Raw genomic sequence first — 14,682 nt, 5'->3', positions numbered from 1 at the left:
TTGAAGCGTGTGCCGGCGCCGTCTTTGCTCTGAAAGCGAGATGTCTTCTTCCCTCCGCAGCATCAGCAACCTCGGGGCGGCGGCAGCGGCGACCCTGCGGTGGCGCGGCGAGGACCACGTGGGGTGTCTCGGGGCGGGCCTGTGTCCCTGCCTCAGCCACGCCTCCCTGCACGACCACCCCCTGCTGCCCCGCCTCGCCCTGCCCATGCACCTCGCCCACACCCAGGTGAGTGCCGCTACCCTCAGGTGCCATTATAGTGCCGCGCTGGCTCCTGCGCCACACATACCACACAGCGGCTACCACGGCGCATTTCATCACCACACAAGCTATACTCCATAGGGTCACTCATACACCATGCCTACCATTAAATCATTTCCAGCTCACACCATACCTATGTATATAATCACCATTTATACACCATACATTCACCATACACATATACCAGCTAAGCACTGCACCATCACCTACCTTTACACTATACATCACTGTACACCGCCCACCAAATATATCGCAGTCTATTCACCATGCATTCACCACTCACATATACCTCACATTCATACCACACTTACCGAAAATATTCATTGTACATCATTCTACACATCCCTAACAATATAGCAGTAGTAGTAGTAGTAGTAGTAGTAGTAGTAGTAGTAGTAGTAGTAGTAGTAGTAGTAGTAGTAATTTATTGACAAAAACTAGAAAAAAAAAGGCCCACTTAGGTGCCGGTCCCCAAACAGAGTCCAAAGCGGTAGTCAAAAATTACAGGATGTCTTGAAACCTCCCTCTTGAAAGAGTTCAAGTCATAGGAAGGTGGAAATACAGAAGCAGGCATGGAGGTCCAGAGTTTACCAGAGAAAGGAATGAATGATTGAGAATACTGTTTAACTCTTGCATTAGAGAGGTGGACAGAATAGGGGTGAGAGAAAGAAGAAAGTCTTGTGCAGCGACCCTGCGGAAGGGGAGGGAGGCATGCAATTAGCAAGAGCAGTTGGCATGAAAATAGCGGTAGTAGATAGTGCTATCTTCTACCGCAATATTGTGGCGATGAGAAAGAGGCTGAAGACAGTCAGTTAGAGGAGAGGAGTTGATAAGACTACTATTCCATCCTGTTTAAAAGAGTGGTATGAGTGGAACACCCCACCCCCTTACATGTAAAGCATACTCCATACATGGCCGGATAAGGCCCCTGTACAAAGTTAGCAGCTGGGGGTGGGCGGGGGGTGGGAAGAAAAACTGGAGGAGACGACTCAAAACACCGAAGTCCATAGAAGCTGTTTTAGCTAGAGATGAGATGTGAAGTTTCCAGTTTAGAATATAAGTAAAGGACAGACCGGGGGTGTTCAGTGCAGAAGAGGGGGACAGTTGAGTGTCACTGAAGAAGAGGGGATAGTAGTCAGGAAGGTTTTGTCGAGTTGATAGTGGAGGAATTGAGTTTTTTGAGGCATTGAACAATACCAAGTTTGCTGTGTCCCAATCAGAAATTTTAGAGAGAGATCAGAAATCAGGCTTCCCTGCGTGAACTTTTTATTTCCTGAAGGGTTGGACGTCTACGAAAAGACGTGAAAAAAAAAAAAATTGCAGGATGGTATCATCAGCGTAGGAGTGGTACAAAAAGTTAAAATCTCGTTTTTGTCCAACTTAAATAAAAAAAAAAGCAATAATGTGTTTTTAGCTGAGCCCAAACCAAGCATATAGCATAGATGTAATACAATAAAAACTCCACACACGCAAACACACACACACACACACACACACACACACACACACACACACACACACACACACACACACACACACACACACACACACATTATTATTATTATTATTATTACACACACACACACACACACACACACACACACACACACTCAATAAAAAAAAAAAAAAAAACAATATACATCCCTACGCCCCAACCCATATATATCAGGTAATTTCTCCTCCCCAGCTTGGTAGTCGCCCCTCATCCCCCGAAAAACGACCGCTAGGGAGGACCGACGAAGGACCCCTGCCCGCCCCTCCCTCCCGCCACGCCCCCCGCCACGACAACGACGACGACGACGAGGAGCTGACGGTGACCCAGGAGAGCGACGATGACCTCACGCCCACCGACCTGTCCTCCACTATGACCTCAGCCTCATCGAAATAGGGTCACTTTTGGTATTTTAAGGGCTATCTCTCTCTCTCTCTCTCTCTCTCTCTCTCTCTCTCTCTCTCTCTCTCTCTCTCTCTCTCTCTCTCTCTCTCTCTCTCTCTCTCTCTCTCTCTCTCTCTCTCTCTCTCTCTCTCTCTCTCTCTCTCTCCTCACATTCCACGCCAAAGAATAATTAATTACACTTAAGTAGTAACAGTGTAGTCCGGTGTAGCCCTGTGTTGATTCCTCCCTCTCTGGTGTTATGTAAATACAGTCTACCTATGTTATTGACAGACCTGGAGGTGTTGATTTGCTTGGGTTGCATATCATGGAGAAGATTATGATATGGTTTCGTGTGTGTGTGTGTGTGTGTGTGTGTGTGTGTGTGTGTGTGTGTGTGTGTGTGTGTGTGTGTGTGTGTGTGTGTGTGTGTGTGTGTTTGTGTGTGTGTTAGCTGAAGCTCACATGTTTCTCATAATGTACAGCAGAAGCGTTACAAATAATACTCATACGGAAATTACACTACACACCATTTTCTTTCTCTTCCACTCGTAACGCCACAAGCCAGATTCTTTTTTTCTTCCTCAAAGCAGCTCACGCCCTTCTCTTAATACATAACACTAAAATCTATTGGACATAAATTTTCCGGTCAGTGGAGATAAAAACTTCACGGATAATTGAAACGTAAACATCATTGACTTTAATATTGGACTTTTTTTTTTTTAACTAATTCACTGCTTCTGGACAGCCTCTCTCTCTCTCTCTCTCTCTCTCTCTCTCTCTCTCTCTCTCTCTCTCTCTCTCTCTCTCTCTCTCTCTCTCTCTCTCTCTCTTGACAATGAAGTATTCACGAGGTTCCATTTCGTTGTACAGAAAGCCGGTATATGTATTACCAGTGTGCAATAAATGTGGTTATCATGAAAAGCTTAATAAGATTTCCTCCCTTCACCAAACAGGCAGCCTACTTTTAAGTGTAGTTTTTTCTTCCACGAGTATTTATGTTATTCACTAGGCAAGACCTTTTTTGCGGTCTTTCCTGGACTGACGCTAACACTGGCTGGCAAAGGCTAACTCACTACACATAACAATAAGCTCAAGTAAATAAACAGGTGTATTTACAAGTGTTTGCACTAATAACAATGTCGAAAGGCCAGAACTCTGGAATTCCTGGAAACAGGACTGAAACCAATATTTAACTTAGCCATTGCAAAGGATTAATGTTCTATCGGCAAGATTTTCAAAGGTCAAAACAGCTTACTAAGGGAGAACCAGAGGGGCCGCAGCTCCCTCCCCTATGGTAAGGAACTTATTACTTGCCTACTTAATTCATTCTCAAGGTCTCCCAAGCTATGAATGACGTAAGAGCCTAGTAGATAGTTGTAACAAAAGGGGTCCTTGACTCAAGGTAGACTGCAGGGATCTTTATCTTATGAAATTATGAAACTCAAAACACGTTGGAAATCACTAACATTTTAAACATTTATTCAGCACTCAACAAAGTGTAGTTCCACCTCTGTTATGTCTGTAATAAAGCCAGCCTTTCTATGTTCAAAAGCCTTTCGGACAAGAGTAAATACAAATAAATAAAAAAAGAAAAAAGAAATAAATACAAATAAATTTAAAGATTGTTAGGGCCTCAATACTTCACACTATTATTACTCGAGGTCAGGATTTACTAATAACCGAACAAACAAAGCTGACCAGGCGCCACTCGGGGAAAAAAGGACTTACTAACCAAAGCGGCCAGTGACTCAAAACGGCCCGAGACACCTCTCTTGTTTGGTGTTGAATACCGCCATTCCACACCTGCGCATCGCACCTGGCAGCACGCGGCAAGGTACACTGGTAAATATTGAGTTATAGTGGAAGGTATTGAGGATAAAAAGGTACTTTAGGAATAAGGCAGCAGTGTAATTACCTTTTCAGCAGGATTCGCCGACTATGGGGTGCTCACTTACACGTGTCTCGAGAGCTACTGTGTTTACTTCGTGGTGGTGACTTGTTATGTAATAAGGATGATAAAATATTTGTATCACTGTTGCTTCGTTATATCAGTTTTCTTGTATATAGATATATTCGTTGCTAAAAACAAAACAAAGAAGTAATCATAGTGGTTGTTGTCCATTGTAGGTAAAATTGTGCATGTGAGCTGATCACGTGACCAATCAGGAGGCCATTAATCGCACTGCAGGTGTCACGTAGCTCCTGTTACAAGCCTTTTTTTTTTCTTTTCTCTTTCTCACCTGCCATACACGAGAATAGTCTGTGGTGGTTATAGCTAGTCTGCCTTACAAAACGCACTATCATTGTCAAATAGCTATCCTAAGTGTTATTAAAGAAAATTCCACAAAATATTCACTCCAATTAGTTTAGTTAGGCTGTTGATTAGTTAGCTGCACTGTGTTCCTAATCACTCCCTATTATGTTCTTAATCCTGCTCATCATTATTTCTAAACAATCAGGGTATGAGTATTCCTCAATGTTGACCATGGTATGTCCACTTTCACACAGCTGTCACTCACTAGGCATTAACGTGGTATACGATATTTTTAATCAAATCATTCTACTCATACATTCACAATTTATCTTCAAAAATGCTACAGGTAGGCTTATATGGTCTGAAATTTTCTCAATCAGTAATGAAATTTCAGCTGAAGATACATGCTTTATCACATTGTAATTTACAAGTAACATATTATGTACCTGCATGCATGCATTAGTTTCACTTGAGTTTTGTGTTCAAGATGTCATTCCTTTTAAAAGTAACTCAGCAAAGTGAATACACTCTTTGTTTGTTTTGGATTACTACTGTCATGAGTCATGACAATGGTGAAGAATATCAACCAAAATAACCCAAACACAGAAATATTGATATAGGTTTATTAATAAAATGGAACAAGCGCAGTACACTCTTGACAACAGTCCTCCTCAGGGCAGGCCAGACCTTGGGGCAGCATGACAGGCACAAAGGAGCACCAACTGCCCACCCGACACAGAAAACTACCCAAGTCATACAGGAACCCAGTAAGTGCTGCCATTTGGCACAAAGAAAGTTTATACAAGTATGATAATCCTTCTCTTGAGCTGTGTCCTGCATCCCCAGAAGCAGGCTGTGAGGAGACCCCACCACAGCAGGTCCTGGGGGCAGCGAGCACAGTCTGGCACAGCGGTGAAGATCCTTAGTCCTACAATGTACAAAATATCAACCCTAAGATGGTATAAGAAGACCTGCCAGCATGGGGAAGACGGCTCCCAGCTAGTGCCAGTGTCAGGCCTGCCAGTACACAGCATAGCAGCTCCCTGCCACTGCACACAAGGCCACAGTGACTCTACCTCAAAATTTTCAAGGTGCTCCACATGTAGCTGTCAGGACAGCTCCCAGTGTCACTTTCCCACTGACACAAGCAGTACCTGGGCACTTGTCAATGTACCAATCAGTTGTTAGACTGTTAGGGTGGTGTAGTTCGCTTGGACCAGCCAGACATGCTCTCGGGTACAAATATATACAGTGGTTGTATGTACACTTCAAAACTGCTAGGATAAGGATTCACCTCATAAAGTATGCAAGTGAGAAAAGAGGGCCTCAGCCCCAGACAATTCTCATATGGAGCAAACACCACTTGGAGAAACTTTCAACTCAAATGCAACTTTCATCATATGAATATTATCCTAAAATTAGACATTAGTAATTACACTGTACTAATATAACAACACTCGTGATTGTTTACCAAAGTAACAAATATATATAGTATATCAGTACAATACATGATAAATTTCTGAAAAAATATAGATATTTATAGATCAGCAAAATAGGTCACAAATCAGGCTGACATTGTTAGATTCACAATCATTTGTTTTTAATATAAAAAAGGCAACCAGATGAAACAGAAGACATGCAGTGCATGAAGCCTGTTTCATGAAGTATAAATAAATACCATGAAGCTTCTTGAGCAGTGAGTGCATGACCTGAGCTCCAAGTGACCTTTTTTGCTTTTCGATATGCACCGTCAGGAAAAGGGAAAGGCTGCTCCCTTCTCACACACACGCCTCTGAAAATAAGAGGAACAGCATCCTAACATAACGGCAGAGCGCCATTGTTAATTTTGAGTAAACACTCTTAGTTTCTTTTATGGGGATAAGTAGGCAAGTACAAAAAATAAAACTAATAATATACATTCTCTGTATCTTAATCTCTTAACTTTCTCCGTGTAACATTAATTTCCTTACAACATATGCATTACTAGAAGAGATATTCATGAAATAATATTACTTGGTTTTATACACATTAAAATTTCTTTGCAATATTTCATTTATATGTATTGTGTACTTTGATTAATATCACTGAATTACATATTGATGATTTAGAAATGTACATCTACAATGTATAGAATATTTTTTTTCACTTCTCAGAAGCTGCCTTAAGCTGGCGCTGAGAACAGCAGCCTCCTTTCGAGGCAGTCTTGAGCAGGGATGGGTGGCTGGCAGATTCAGGAGCCACTCAGGAGAAGAAGTTCCTTGAAGCTCCCCTGGTGGAAGTGACTTTGGATTGCATTTCACTCATGTCACTTATTGAGTCATTATCCTGAAAGAGAGAATCTGGCTTGAGTGAACCTGAAGAGCTTTACAAAACTGGGACACACAAGGCATCTCCCTACAGATACTAGAGAACCCCATCTTTTACTGAGAACAATACCATGCAGCAAAGAAAGATATGGTGACACTTACCCTTACTGGTCGGTACAGCTCAGTCTGAGGATAAACCACAGTAGAGCCTCCATCCCTCTCAGCCATGGTCTGATGTTCCTATAAGAGGGCAAGACAGGGTGAGGAAGGAGTGCAAGAAAATACAACTCAAGCTTTACAGCAGGGTGAGTGTGATCCATGGAGCATGACAAACTACAAACAGGCTATGTGCTGCAAAAGTGATATGTGCCATGAATTTACAAGCATCTCAATTAGATTAAAGAAAAATCATGCTTCTAAACTATAGAGGAGAGGAGCGACTGTGACATAATGAGCAGCAAAGTAAATTTTATTAGGATGTCAGTGCCATAATTCACTGTAGAAACTACTCAGGCAACACAATTAAATGTATCTTGAGTGTATATTTCCCATAATTACATCCACTTAGTGATGTTCCATTCCACACTACCTGAAGTACTTACAGAAATGTGCTGAGATGAGAGTGCCTTTGAGGAATAGAAACTCTCAGCCCGCAGGCTTCTGATTGGAGGACGCACTGTGGTCTCGTCATAAGACCTCGCCTCACTCATTGTCCTGCCACAAAAGTATATTCATTAGTATTTGTTTTCTAAATTATATAATGTTTTGTGGACTAAGTTCCTTACTTTAGTGTTTAGTTAGATTCTATCAAAATTATAAATTCAATATTTACTTCATGTCTTTGATATGAAACAGCAAAATAAGAATACCTACAGGTAAAAGCAAACACCTATCATATGATATCCATACTCATGTACAGGGACTTGTATGAGTATATACTAGAATAGTTAAGTCGCTGTCTGAATGTATTTCAGCATAGTTAACAAATACACGGGACTCTGCATGCCCACAGCAGAAGCACCAGCAGGAAAACTTACCGCTCACCATCTCCCCGGAAGGAATAGTTCACACCAAACTCTGAGTTGAGGTCATGGGTGCTGGTGTGGAGCCTGTCAGTGGAGCGAGAGCGGGTGGATCCTTGTGGGTGGAGCTGGTGGAGGAAGGCATCAGACAGGCGTTCCCGGGAGTGTGATCTTGAACGATTGATGCGAGCACTGCTGTGGATAGAGGCAGCAGTCATGCTCTCCCTCCTGCTGGAGTGACAGGCAACAGGTCCAGGTGGATCCAGCAGGTCAACAAAGGCCTGCTGGGAGCTAGCTAGGTCAGAGCGGGCATCAGCACCAATCATGACTCTTGGCTCCCCATCCTTATCCCGGCTCACCACTGCTGGCCGAGGGGGAGCTGGACCCTTCACTCTTGGGATCAGCTGGAAGGAAAGCATTGCATTTAAAAACTTAATGCTTTAGTAGCTGTGCAACAAAGCAAAAAGCAACAACTTCTTCATGCAAGAAGTATACTTCAACCCCTCCTTGCAAACAAGGGGACTGATAGTAACACTTATTCCAAGGAAGATTTCTTCATGAAAATATTGTGAACATGAAATACAAATGAACAAATAACTGAAAATATAGACAGACATAAAAAAATTAATATATGAAAAAACAGGACATATATTCTATTTCACTTGTATCACCAGAAAAATCAAATGAAAACACTGACATCAACATTTCCCTAGAACACCAGACTCTACCCACCAGTGTTGTGGGAGACATTGAATGAAGAAACCTACCACAGGTGGCAGTGTGGTGTGCACTCCCATGGACCGATCTTCAGCAAAGGAGGAGCGTGACCGTCGGGTGGTGCTGATCTCTGACCGGGGAGGCCGAATCACACGCTCGTGCTTCTCTGCTGTGCTGGGGGTCTGAAGAGAAGGAAATGTTCTGTGATTTTCACTATATCCATGAGACAGAGGCTTTTAAAAACAAATCAAACAAGATTCCTCAATAGATGTAGATCTTCCCTTGTTCCAGCTTACCATGAAAGAGGCTTGGCGGTGGTGGTGGTGGGGTTGGGGATGGTGGTGGTGGTGCGGATGTTCCCCGGAGCTCTCAGAAGACGTTTCGTGAATCATGGCACGGCGGTCCAGCGTGCCTGACATGTCGGTAGAGCGTGCCCGCAGGAAGGTCGGGGCTCCAGGCACCTGCAGTACCAACACAACGAATTAAGTATTTTAGTCTTACACAGGAAGCTGGGACTGAAATACACATTCTCAGAGTTCTGTTTTGTATGTTAAAGAAACAAAATACTAATGCCAAGCCCCAATACCTGTGCCAGTTTGTCTTGTGCATTACGTCGTGCTCTCAGGCAACACAGCACCACACACAGCAGCAGCAGCAGGATCAAAAGGGCGCCCACAGTCACCAGCGCTATCAGCATCACTGCCAAAACAAAATGGATTAATATAGTGTGTAGCCAAATCTCCAGTTCCAGTCATAGGTAAAACTTATTTAGCATAGTGTATTTATAATTAGGCAGGAATACACTTCATAAGGGATTCAGGGATTAAGTTATACCTCTATCTCCCAAAAAATGCTTTGAATTTCATAGGTAAACTTTTTATGAGCATGTGATAATGTAAAGTACCTACACAGGCTGTCCAATACAGAGTCCATACACTAACACAAGAACATGAGTCACATTACCTCTAAGGTTGAGCTGACATCGGTTACCACTGAACCACTGCAGGCACCGGCATCCCACTGAGCCATCTGGTTCTGTCACACACTCGCCCTGGAAGTTGCACTGTGCACACTGCTCCGTCTGGACTGTTGGTGCACCACAGCAGGGGAGTTATTATGTGGAAATCACCATAGTATGCCATACTTCATGCTCTTCTATATAGTTAGCTTTGAAGGTATGCAAGGAGTAAAGGGATATGTATTGTACATACATTAAATCTCCATGCCTAAGGAACACAAGAATTTAGAATGTATGTCACTATATTCCTTACAAGTTTGGGATTCTTACACAAAACAAGACAAACAATAAATAAATAAGACTGTGATGCTTGAAACTAAATAAATTTAAATAACTCAAGAAAGCACAACAGAAATTATATTTACCAGCACACTCCCTTCCAGGAACATCTGAAATGTCCTTAAAGCCATCCTTGCAGGCACACAGGTAAGAGCCAGGTGTGTTGAAGCAGTTGGCATTGGGTGAACAATCATTGTGGCCTTCAACAATGCACTCATTGAAGTCCTCTGAGGCCAGTATTGCTGCTGCCCTGCTGGTGAAGAGTCCTGTGCCACCCAGGGAATAGTTGCTTTCTTTCAGTGCTGTCTCCAGTGCCTCCTTCACCTTCAACTCATCCAGGAAATTCTCTTCTGTTTCATCCTCATCCCTCAAGAACTCCACCTTGACATCTGCCACCAGCCCATGGTCCTGATAATTACACATGGATGAATAATATATTTGCATTCAAAATGGGAACATAATACAACTTATGTAAAATATACGGTAATACTTTAATGCATTTACAGTAAAATCCCTCTTATCCAGCATCAACGGTACCGCCGACATGCCGAATACTTGAATATTGCCGGATACTTGAATAGAAGTGAAATTATGTCCACAATCACCACCCTACACTCATGCATCTTACCATAACAAAGATCAGCTGATCTGATCAGCTGCTTAAGTGTAAGCACAACACGCTTCCTCTTTTCTACAGCTTTAGGCATGATGAAGGTGTCAGGCGATAAACAGTGCACACGCGGGACTGAGTCACTGAGTAAACACAGTGCAGTGGGCCGCGGGTGGCATGAAGCAGTGCGCTCTGGTGGCAAGGGGACAAAGTATGCCTCGCGTGGGAATTTTAATCGATTTTATGAGTACACATTGATTTTTTATTGATTTTAAGGCTCAGGGAAAAATGTGCCGGATACTTGAAGCTGCCAGATACTTGAATGCCGGATGAGAGGGATTTTACTGTACTTCAATGCTATTCTGTGCCAGAAAGTTAGAAATTTGCTTTCACCTTGCTATCCAATCATAACTAACACGCTGCCAGAGAAAAGTACATGACCAATTATATAATAAGCTTACCATATCATAAACAGACACTGGCATCACCATCTCCTTGGTGTCAGAGAATTTGGTGATGGTGGCAGTGTGGTATCGAGGAGCAAGAGGAGTGTCCATCATGGCCTGGCCCACACCATGCACAGTGATGTAGGACAGGTCCTGGGTGATGGGATGGGAGGCATTTCGCAGGACAGAGTCAAACACGAGCTGCCCGTCACTCATGCCATCCAGGAGCACTTGGATGTTGTAAGCAATGGAAGCTGTGAGAAAAGAAACCATTACTAAGACTTTCTGAGCTATCTTTTTCTTGCTTTATTTCAAAATTTACATTTCAAGGAAATATTCTCAATGTTATCATTGTATTTGTAGCATACTCATACAATACTTACATCTAATTTCTTTGAATTACTTTAATTGATTTAAGCACATTGCTGCACATGCATGATTCCAATATTTTCTGCAGTTTTCAAAATACAGCAACTTTAGACTCTGCATAAGGCATTACTGGTAAGATTCAAGAAAACAAGCTCAGTCGCACTACTTACGTTTACAGACATCATATTCATTTCTGCGGGAGTAGCCAGGACGGCAGACACAAGTGTGCTCTCCCTGAACAACACGACACACCTCATAGCGAGCAGCAGAGCACTGTGGGTCACATGGGGAGACAGGTGCCCTTAGGGGACCACTTACATTAATTTCTTGGTCTGGACTATTGCTCTCCACTACTTTGCTGATTTCATTATCTTCAGCAATGCCTAAAGTATCTTCACTCAGAACAGCCTCAGCATCTCCAGGAAGCCTGAGTTCTTCTCCATGTGGATTGGGGTTCAGTGGGAAGGATGGGTAGTTGGCTGGGTCAAAGGGTGAACCAGGTGGGTAAGTGGTTGGGTCTTGGTCTCCACGAAGGCCACCAGTCACAGTGGCACCATCAGGGGTAACAGTAACAGTTACATAATTAACTCTTGTTGCTGTGCCAACAATGGTAGAGACAATAGTGCGAGGTGGAAGAGTGCTGTACACCACCTGTGTCAAGGTAGAGGTGACACCTGCTGTAAACACAAACTCCGTGTGTGTGGCAGTCACAGTGCGAGGTACAGTCTCCACATGGGTTATGAAGCGGGTTGGCACACCTCCTGGTCCACTCACAACAGAAGTCAAATCACCTCCTACCTCACTACCACCTGCTGGACGAGTGAACAGTGAACCAAAGATGGTGGTGGCTCCAGACAAAACTGTAGAGGAGCCACGCACAACTGTGGTGCGACCCCTGTCCTTGCCATGTCCCAGGAAAACCGTTTCCACCCCAGATATGACAGTACTTTGAAGACCTGGAGGTGGTAGTGGCCTGTCTTCATCTGGCTCACCAGATATTATTCCCACACCAACTGTTGAGTGAAGGATGTACTCAGCACCAGCGGGAGAGACAATAATGGGTGGCTCAGGATGGCGTTGGGTGGTTGGGTGGCCATGGATAACTTGTGTTCCCACAATTCGATTGTCACCCTCAATGCTCACAATGGTCTGAGGACCCACACGGGATGGCTGAGGATGTTGTGGGTTTGGCCTGGAATCCAGGTATAGGTGGGAGTCACCTGATATCTCCCTGTCTGTGAGCACTTCTGGCAGCACTGGCTGGGGGATTGGTCCTCCAGCACCAGGACCTGCAACTGGAACTGGTATTGGCACAGGTCTTGTGTGGCCCACAGGAACTGTGTGGCTGGGATGGATGGTGACAGTACCAAAGTCACCGCTGTGGCCATGATTTGCAGGAATTGGTTGGCCTGGAGGTGGAAGATCATGAAGTGCAACACCACCAAAGAAGATGGTTGGGGATCCAGATATGACAGAAACTTTGGTAGATGCAATATGGTCATCTGTCATTGCAGTGAAGCCAGACTGTGTTTGAGGTGGAAGGAAAGTTGGACCAAAACCTTCCATGTCTTTAATGCCAGTTGGAGCAGAGAAAACAGGTCTCTCAGGTGCAACCTTTATAAACCCTGAATTTTGTGGTGCCTCATGTCTTGGATCCTGGCCGGGGAATCGTGGCTGGCTCTGTGGAGTGCTGCCATCAGGTCGCCTCAGGGGAATGAAGCCCTGTTCAGGACCCAGTGTGTGATCGCGTGTGCTGCTGAGTGAAGCACCCACTCCACCTACAGGGATCAACAAAGGCTCTTGTTGTGGAGAGATGAGAGTGTTTGTGGGTCGCAGAGGTAGTCCTGGTTTCCTGCGATTGTTTACTTCACCATCAGATTTGGCACTAATGCTGCTCTGGCTGTTAAGGTTGTTACGCAGCAAACCTGCTACAGCGGTTAGCATGGGGCCAAGGTCAATGTTGAGGGCATTATCACTGCTGCCTGTCAGTGAATATTCTGCAGGGCCTACACTGCCATCTGATGCAGGGGCAGAAGTGGTCCCAGCTGCAGGAGCAGGAGCAGGGGCTGGAGCTGGAGGAGGAACTACAGCAGGAGTTGGTGAAACAACTGGTGACTCACTTCCAGGGGTATCTGTGGAACTATCAAGGGTTGTCACCTCCACTGGCTCAGATGTATCTGGTGTAACAATCTCTGGGGTGACTGGTTCACTTGAGGGTGTTATTACTTCAGGAGGAGTCACAGGTGGATAAGGTTCTGTGACTATTGGTGCTGTAGGATCAATCTCCTCACCATCACTAACATACACAGGTCTGTCAGTAGATGGCTCCTCAGTTATTGGTGGGTAAGTATGATTAGAGGGGCCAATGTTGGCCTGGAATGATAATTTCAGAGAAGACAGATGATCTGGATCAAATACCACAATGGTCTGGCCTGAAGTCACTGAAGTGGAGATCTCATCAGTAGGCCTCACCAGCAGAGTGGCTGAGGTGGTGGAATCACTAACCACAAATGTACCAGAAGCATCTCCCTCCTCTACCAGCACTGTGGCCTGCAGCCCTTCCTCCTCACCAGGACCAGCAAGAGATGTGGTTTCCCGATCCAAGAAAGAACTCTTCAGGGAAGACAGATAGGATGGATCCAGCTGAACAGAACTAGATGTATCAATTCCTGGAGCTGCTGTGGAGACTGGAATGTCAATCTGACTTGTAGGAGTAATGATAAGAGAAGCTGCAACACTGGAGGTTGTAACAGTAGAGGTGAGGATCTTTGTCTTTGTTTCCATTCTGGACAGTATTTCACCATTGTGGAGAGTTGTGAAGTGAGTGTATGTGGCATATAGAGTGCGAAGCTGTTTGTACACATTATCATGGACCTTTATGTAGGATACAGTGTGAAGCTGAGATTCACCACTGGCTGTGGAAGATGCTTGATTGGATAAAAAGGATTCCCTCAAGATGCTGAGTTCCTCATAGCTCAAAGCCGTAGTCACAGGCTCTGTGATGATACTTGAGGAAATATCAATGCTGGAAGTAGTTATAGTGTCACTACCCTCAAGAATAGTAGTGAGGTAGGTGAGGGTTGTGTATATAGTTTTGGTGGCATAGAGAACAAGGTCATCTTGGTCAAAACTGGTTGAAGTTGCCAATGGAGTGGTTGGTGTGGAAGTCAAGCCAAACTCTGCCAGATCCAGGCTGGGAGTCTTTGTGATGTGAACTGGCTCTGTCACAACCTCTGAGGAGACAACTGTGTCACTGCTGATTACTGTGGTGCCACCTTCTACTGCAGTGTTGAAGTAGGTGAGTGTGGTGAAGTAGGTCTTGGTGACGAAGGAGGCCTGAGTGGGTGAGACGGAGGTGCGCTCTACTGATGGTGCTTCTGTTACCACAACCTGGGTCTGGACATCCTGAGAGGTGACCACCGTCTGGGAGGCCTCCCCTCCAATGGTACGTGTGAAGGTCTGGGTCTTGTAGTAGGTGTGAGTGTCAAAAGTGACCTGCAATGCCAAAATTTTGTCATGAATACCT

General features: G+C 44.4%; 2 protein-coding genes across 6 annotated transcripts in view; one reads left to right on the top strand and one right to left on the bottom strand.

Moving 5' to 3' along the window:
• LOC135106171 (homeobox protein prophet of Pit-1-like) overlaps positions 1 to 3,056 on the top strand; it is an 8,731-nt gene extending 5,675 nt beyond the window's left edge. For both annotated transcript variants that reach the window (XM_064014958.1, XM_064014959.1), the window contains exons 4-5: positions 61 to 226; positions 1,947 to 3,056. In XM_064014958.1, coding sequence (XP_063871028.1) covers positions 61 to 226; positions 1,947 to 2,147 — 367 coding nt within the window. In that variant the 3' untranslated portion in view covers positions 2,148 to 3,056. The remainder of the gene's footprint in view (positions 1 to 60; positions 227 to 1,946) is intronic.
• A 1,942-nt stretch (positions 3,057 to 4,998) lies between these two features.
• LOC135106478 (uncharacterized) overlaps positions 4,999 to 14,682 on the bottom strand; it is a 107,610-nt gene continuing 97,926 nt past the window's right edge. For all 4 annotated transcript variants that reach the window (XM_064015510.1, XM_064015512.1, XM_064015511.1 and 1 more), the window contains 11 exons: positions 11,327 to 14,651; positions 10,803 to 11,041; positions 9,818 to 10,139; positions 9,398 to 9,520; positions 9,021 to 9,133; positions 8,731 to 8,895; positions 8,485 to 8,616; positions 7,733 to 8,121; positions 7,298 to 7,409; positions 6,858 to 6,935; positions 4,999 to 6,714 (listed from right to left, as the gene is read on the bottom strand). In XM_064015510.1, coding sequence (XP_063871580.1) covers positions 6,631 to 6,714; positions 6,858 to 6,935; positions 7,298 to 7,409; positions 7,733 to 8,121; positions 8,485 to 8,616; positions 8,731 to 8,895; positions 9,021 to 9,133; positions 9,398 to 9,520; positions 9,818 to 10,139; positions 10,803 to 11,041; positions 11,327 to 14,651 — 5,082 coding nt within the window. In that variant the 3' untranslated portion in view covers positions 4,999 to 6,630. The remainder of the gene's footprint in view (positions 6,715 to 6,857; positions 6,936 to 7,297; positions 7,410 to 7,732; positions 8,122 to 8,484; positions 8,617 to 8,730; positions 8,896 to 9,020; positions 9,134 to 9,397; positions 9,521 to 9,817; positions 10,140 to 10,802; positions 11,042 to 11,326; positions 14,652 to 14,682) is intronic.

This window comes from Scylla paramamosain, chromosome 13, assembly GCF_035594125.1.
Source record: "Scylla paramamosain isolate STU-SP2022 chromosome 13, ASM3559412v1, whole genome shotgun sequence".
Lineage (NCBI taxonomy): Eukaryota > Metazoa > Arthropoda > Malacostraca > Decapoda > Portunidae > Scylla > Scylla paramamosain.
The sequence above is the reverse complement of the archived record's forward strand: the minus strand, read 5'-3'. Positions and strand labels throughout refer to the sequence as shown.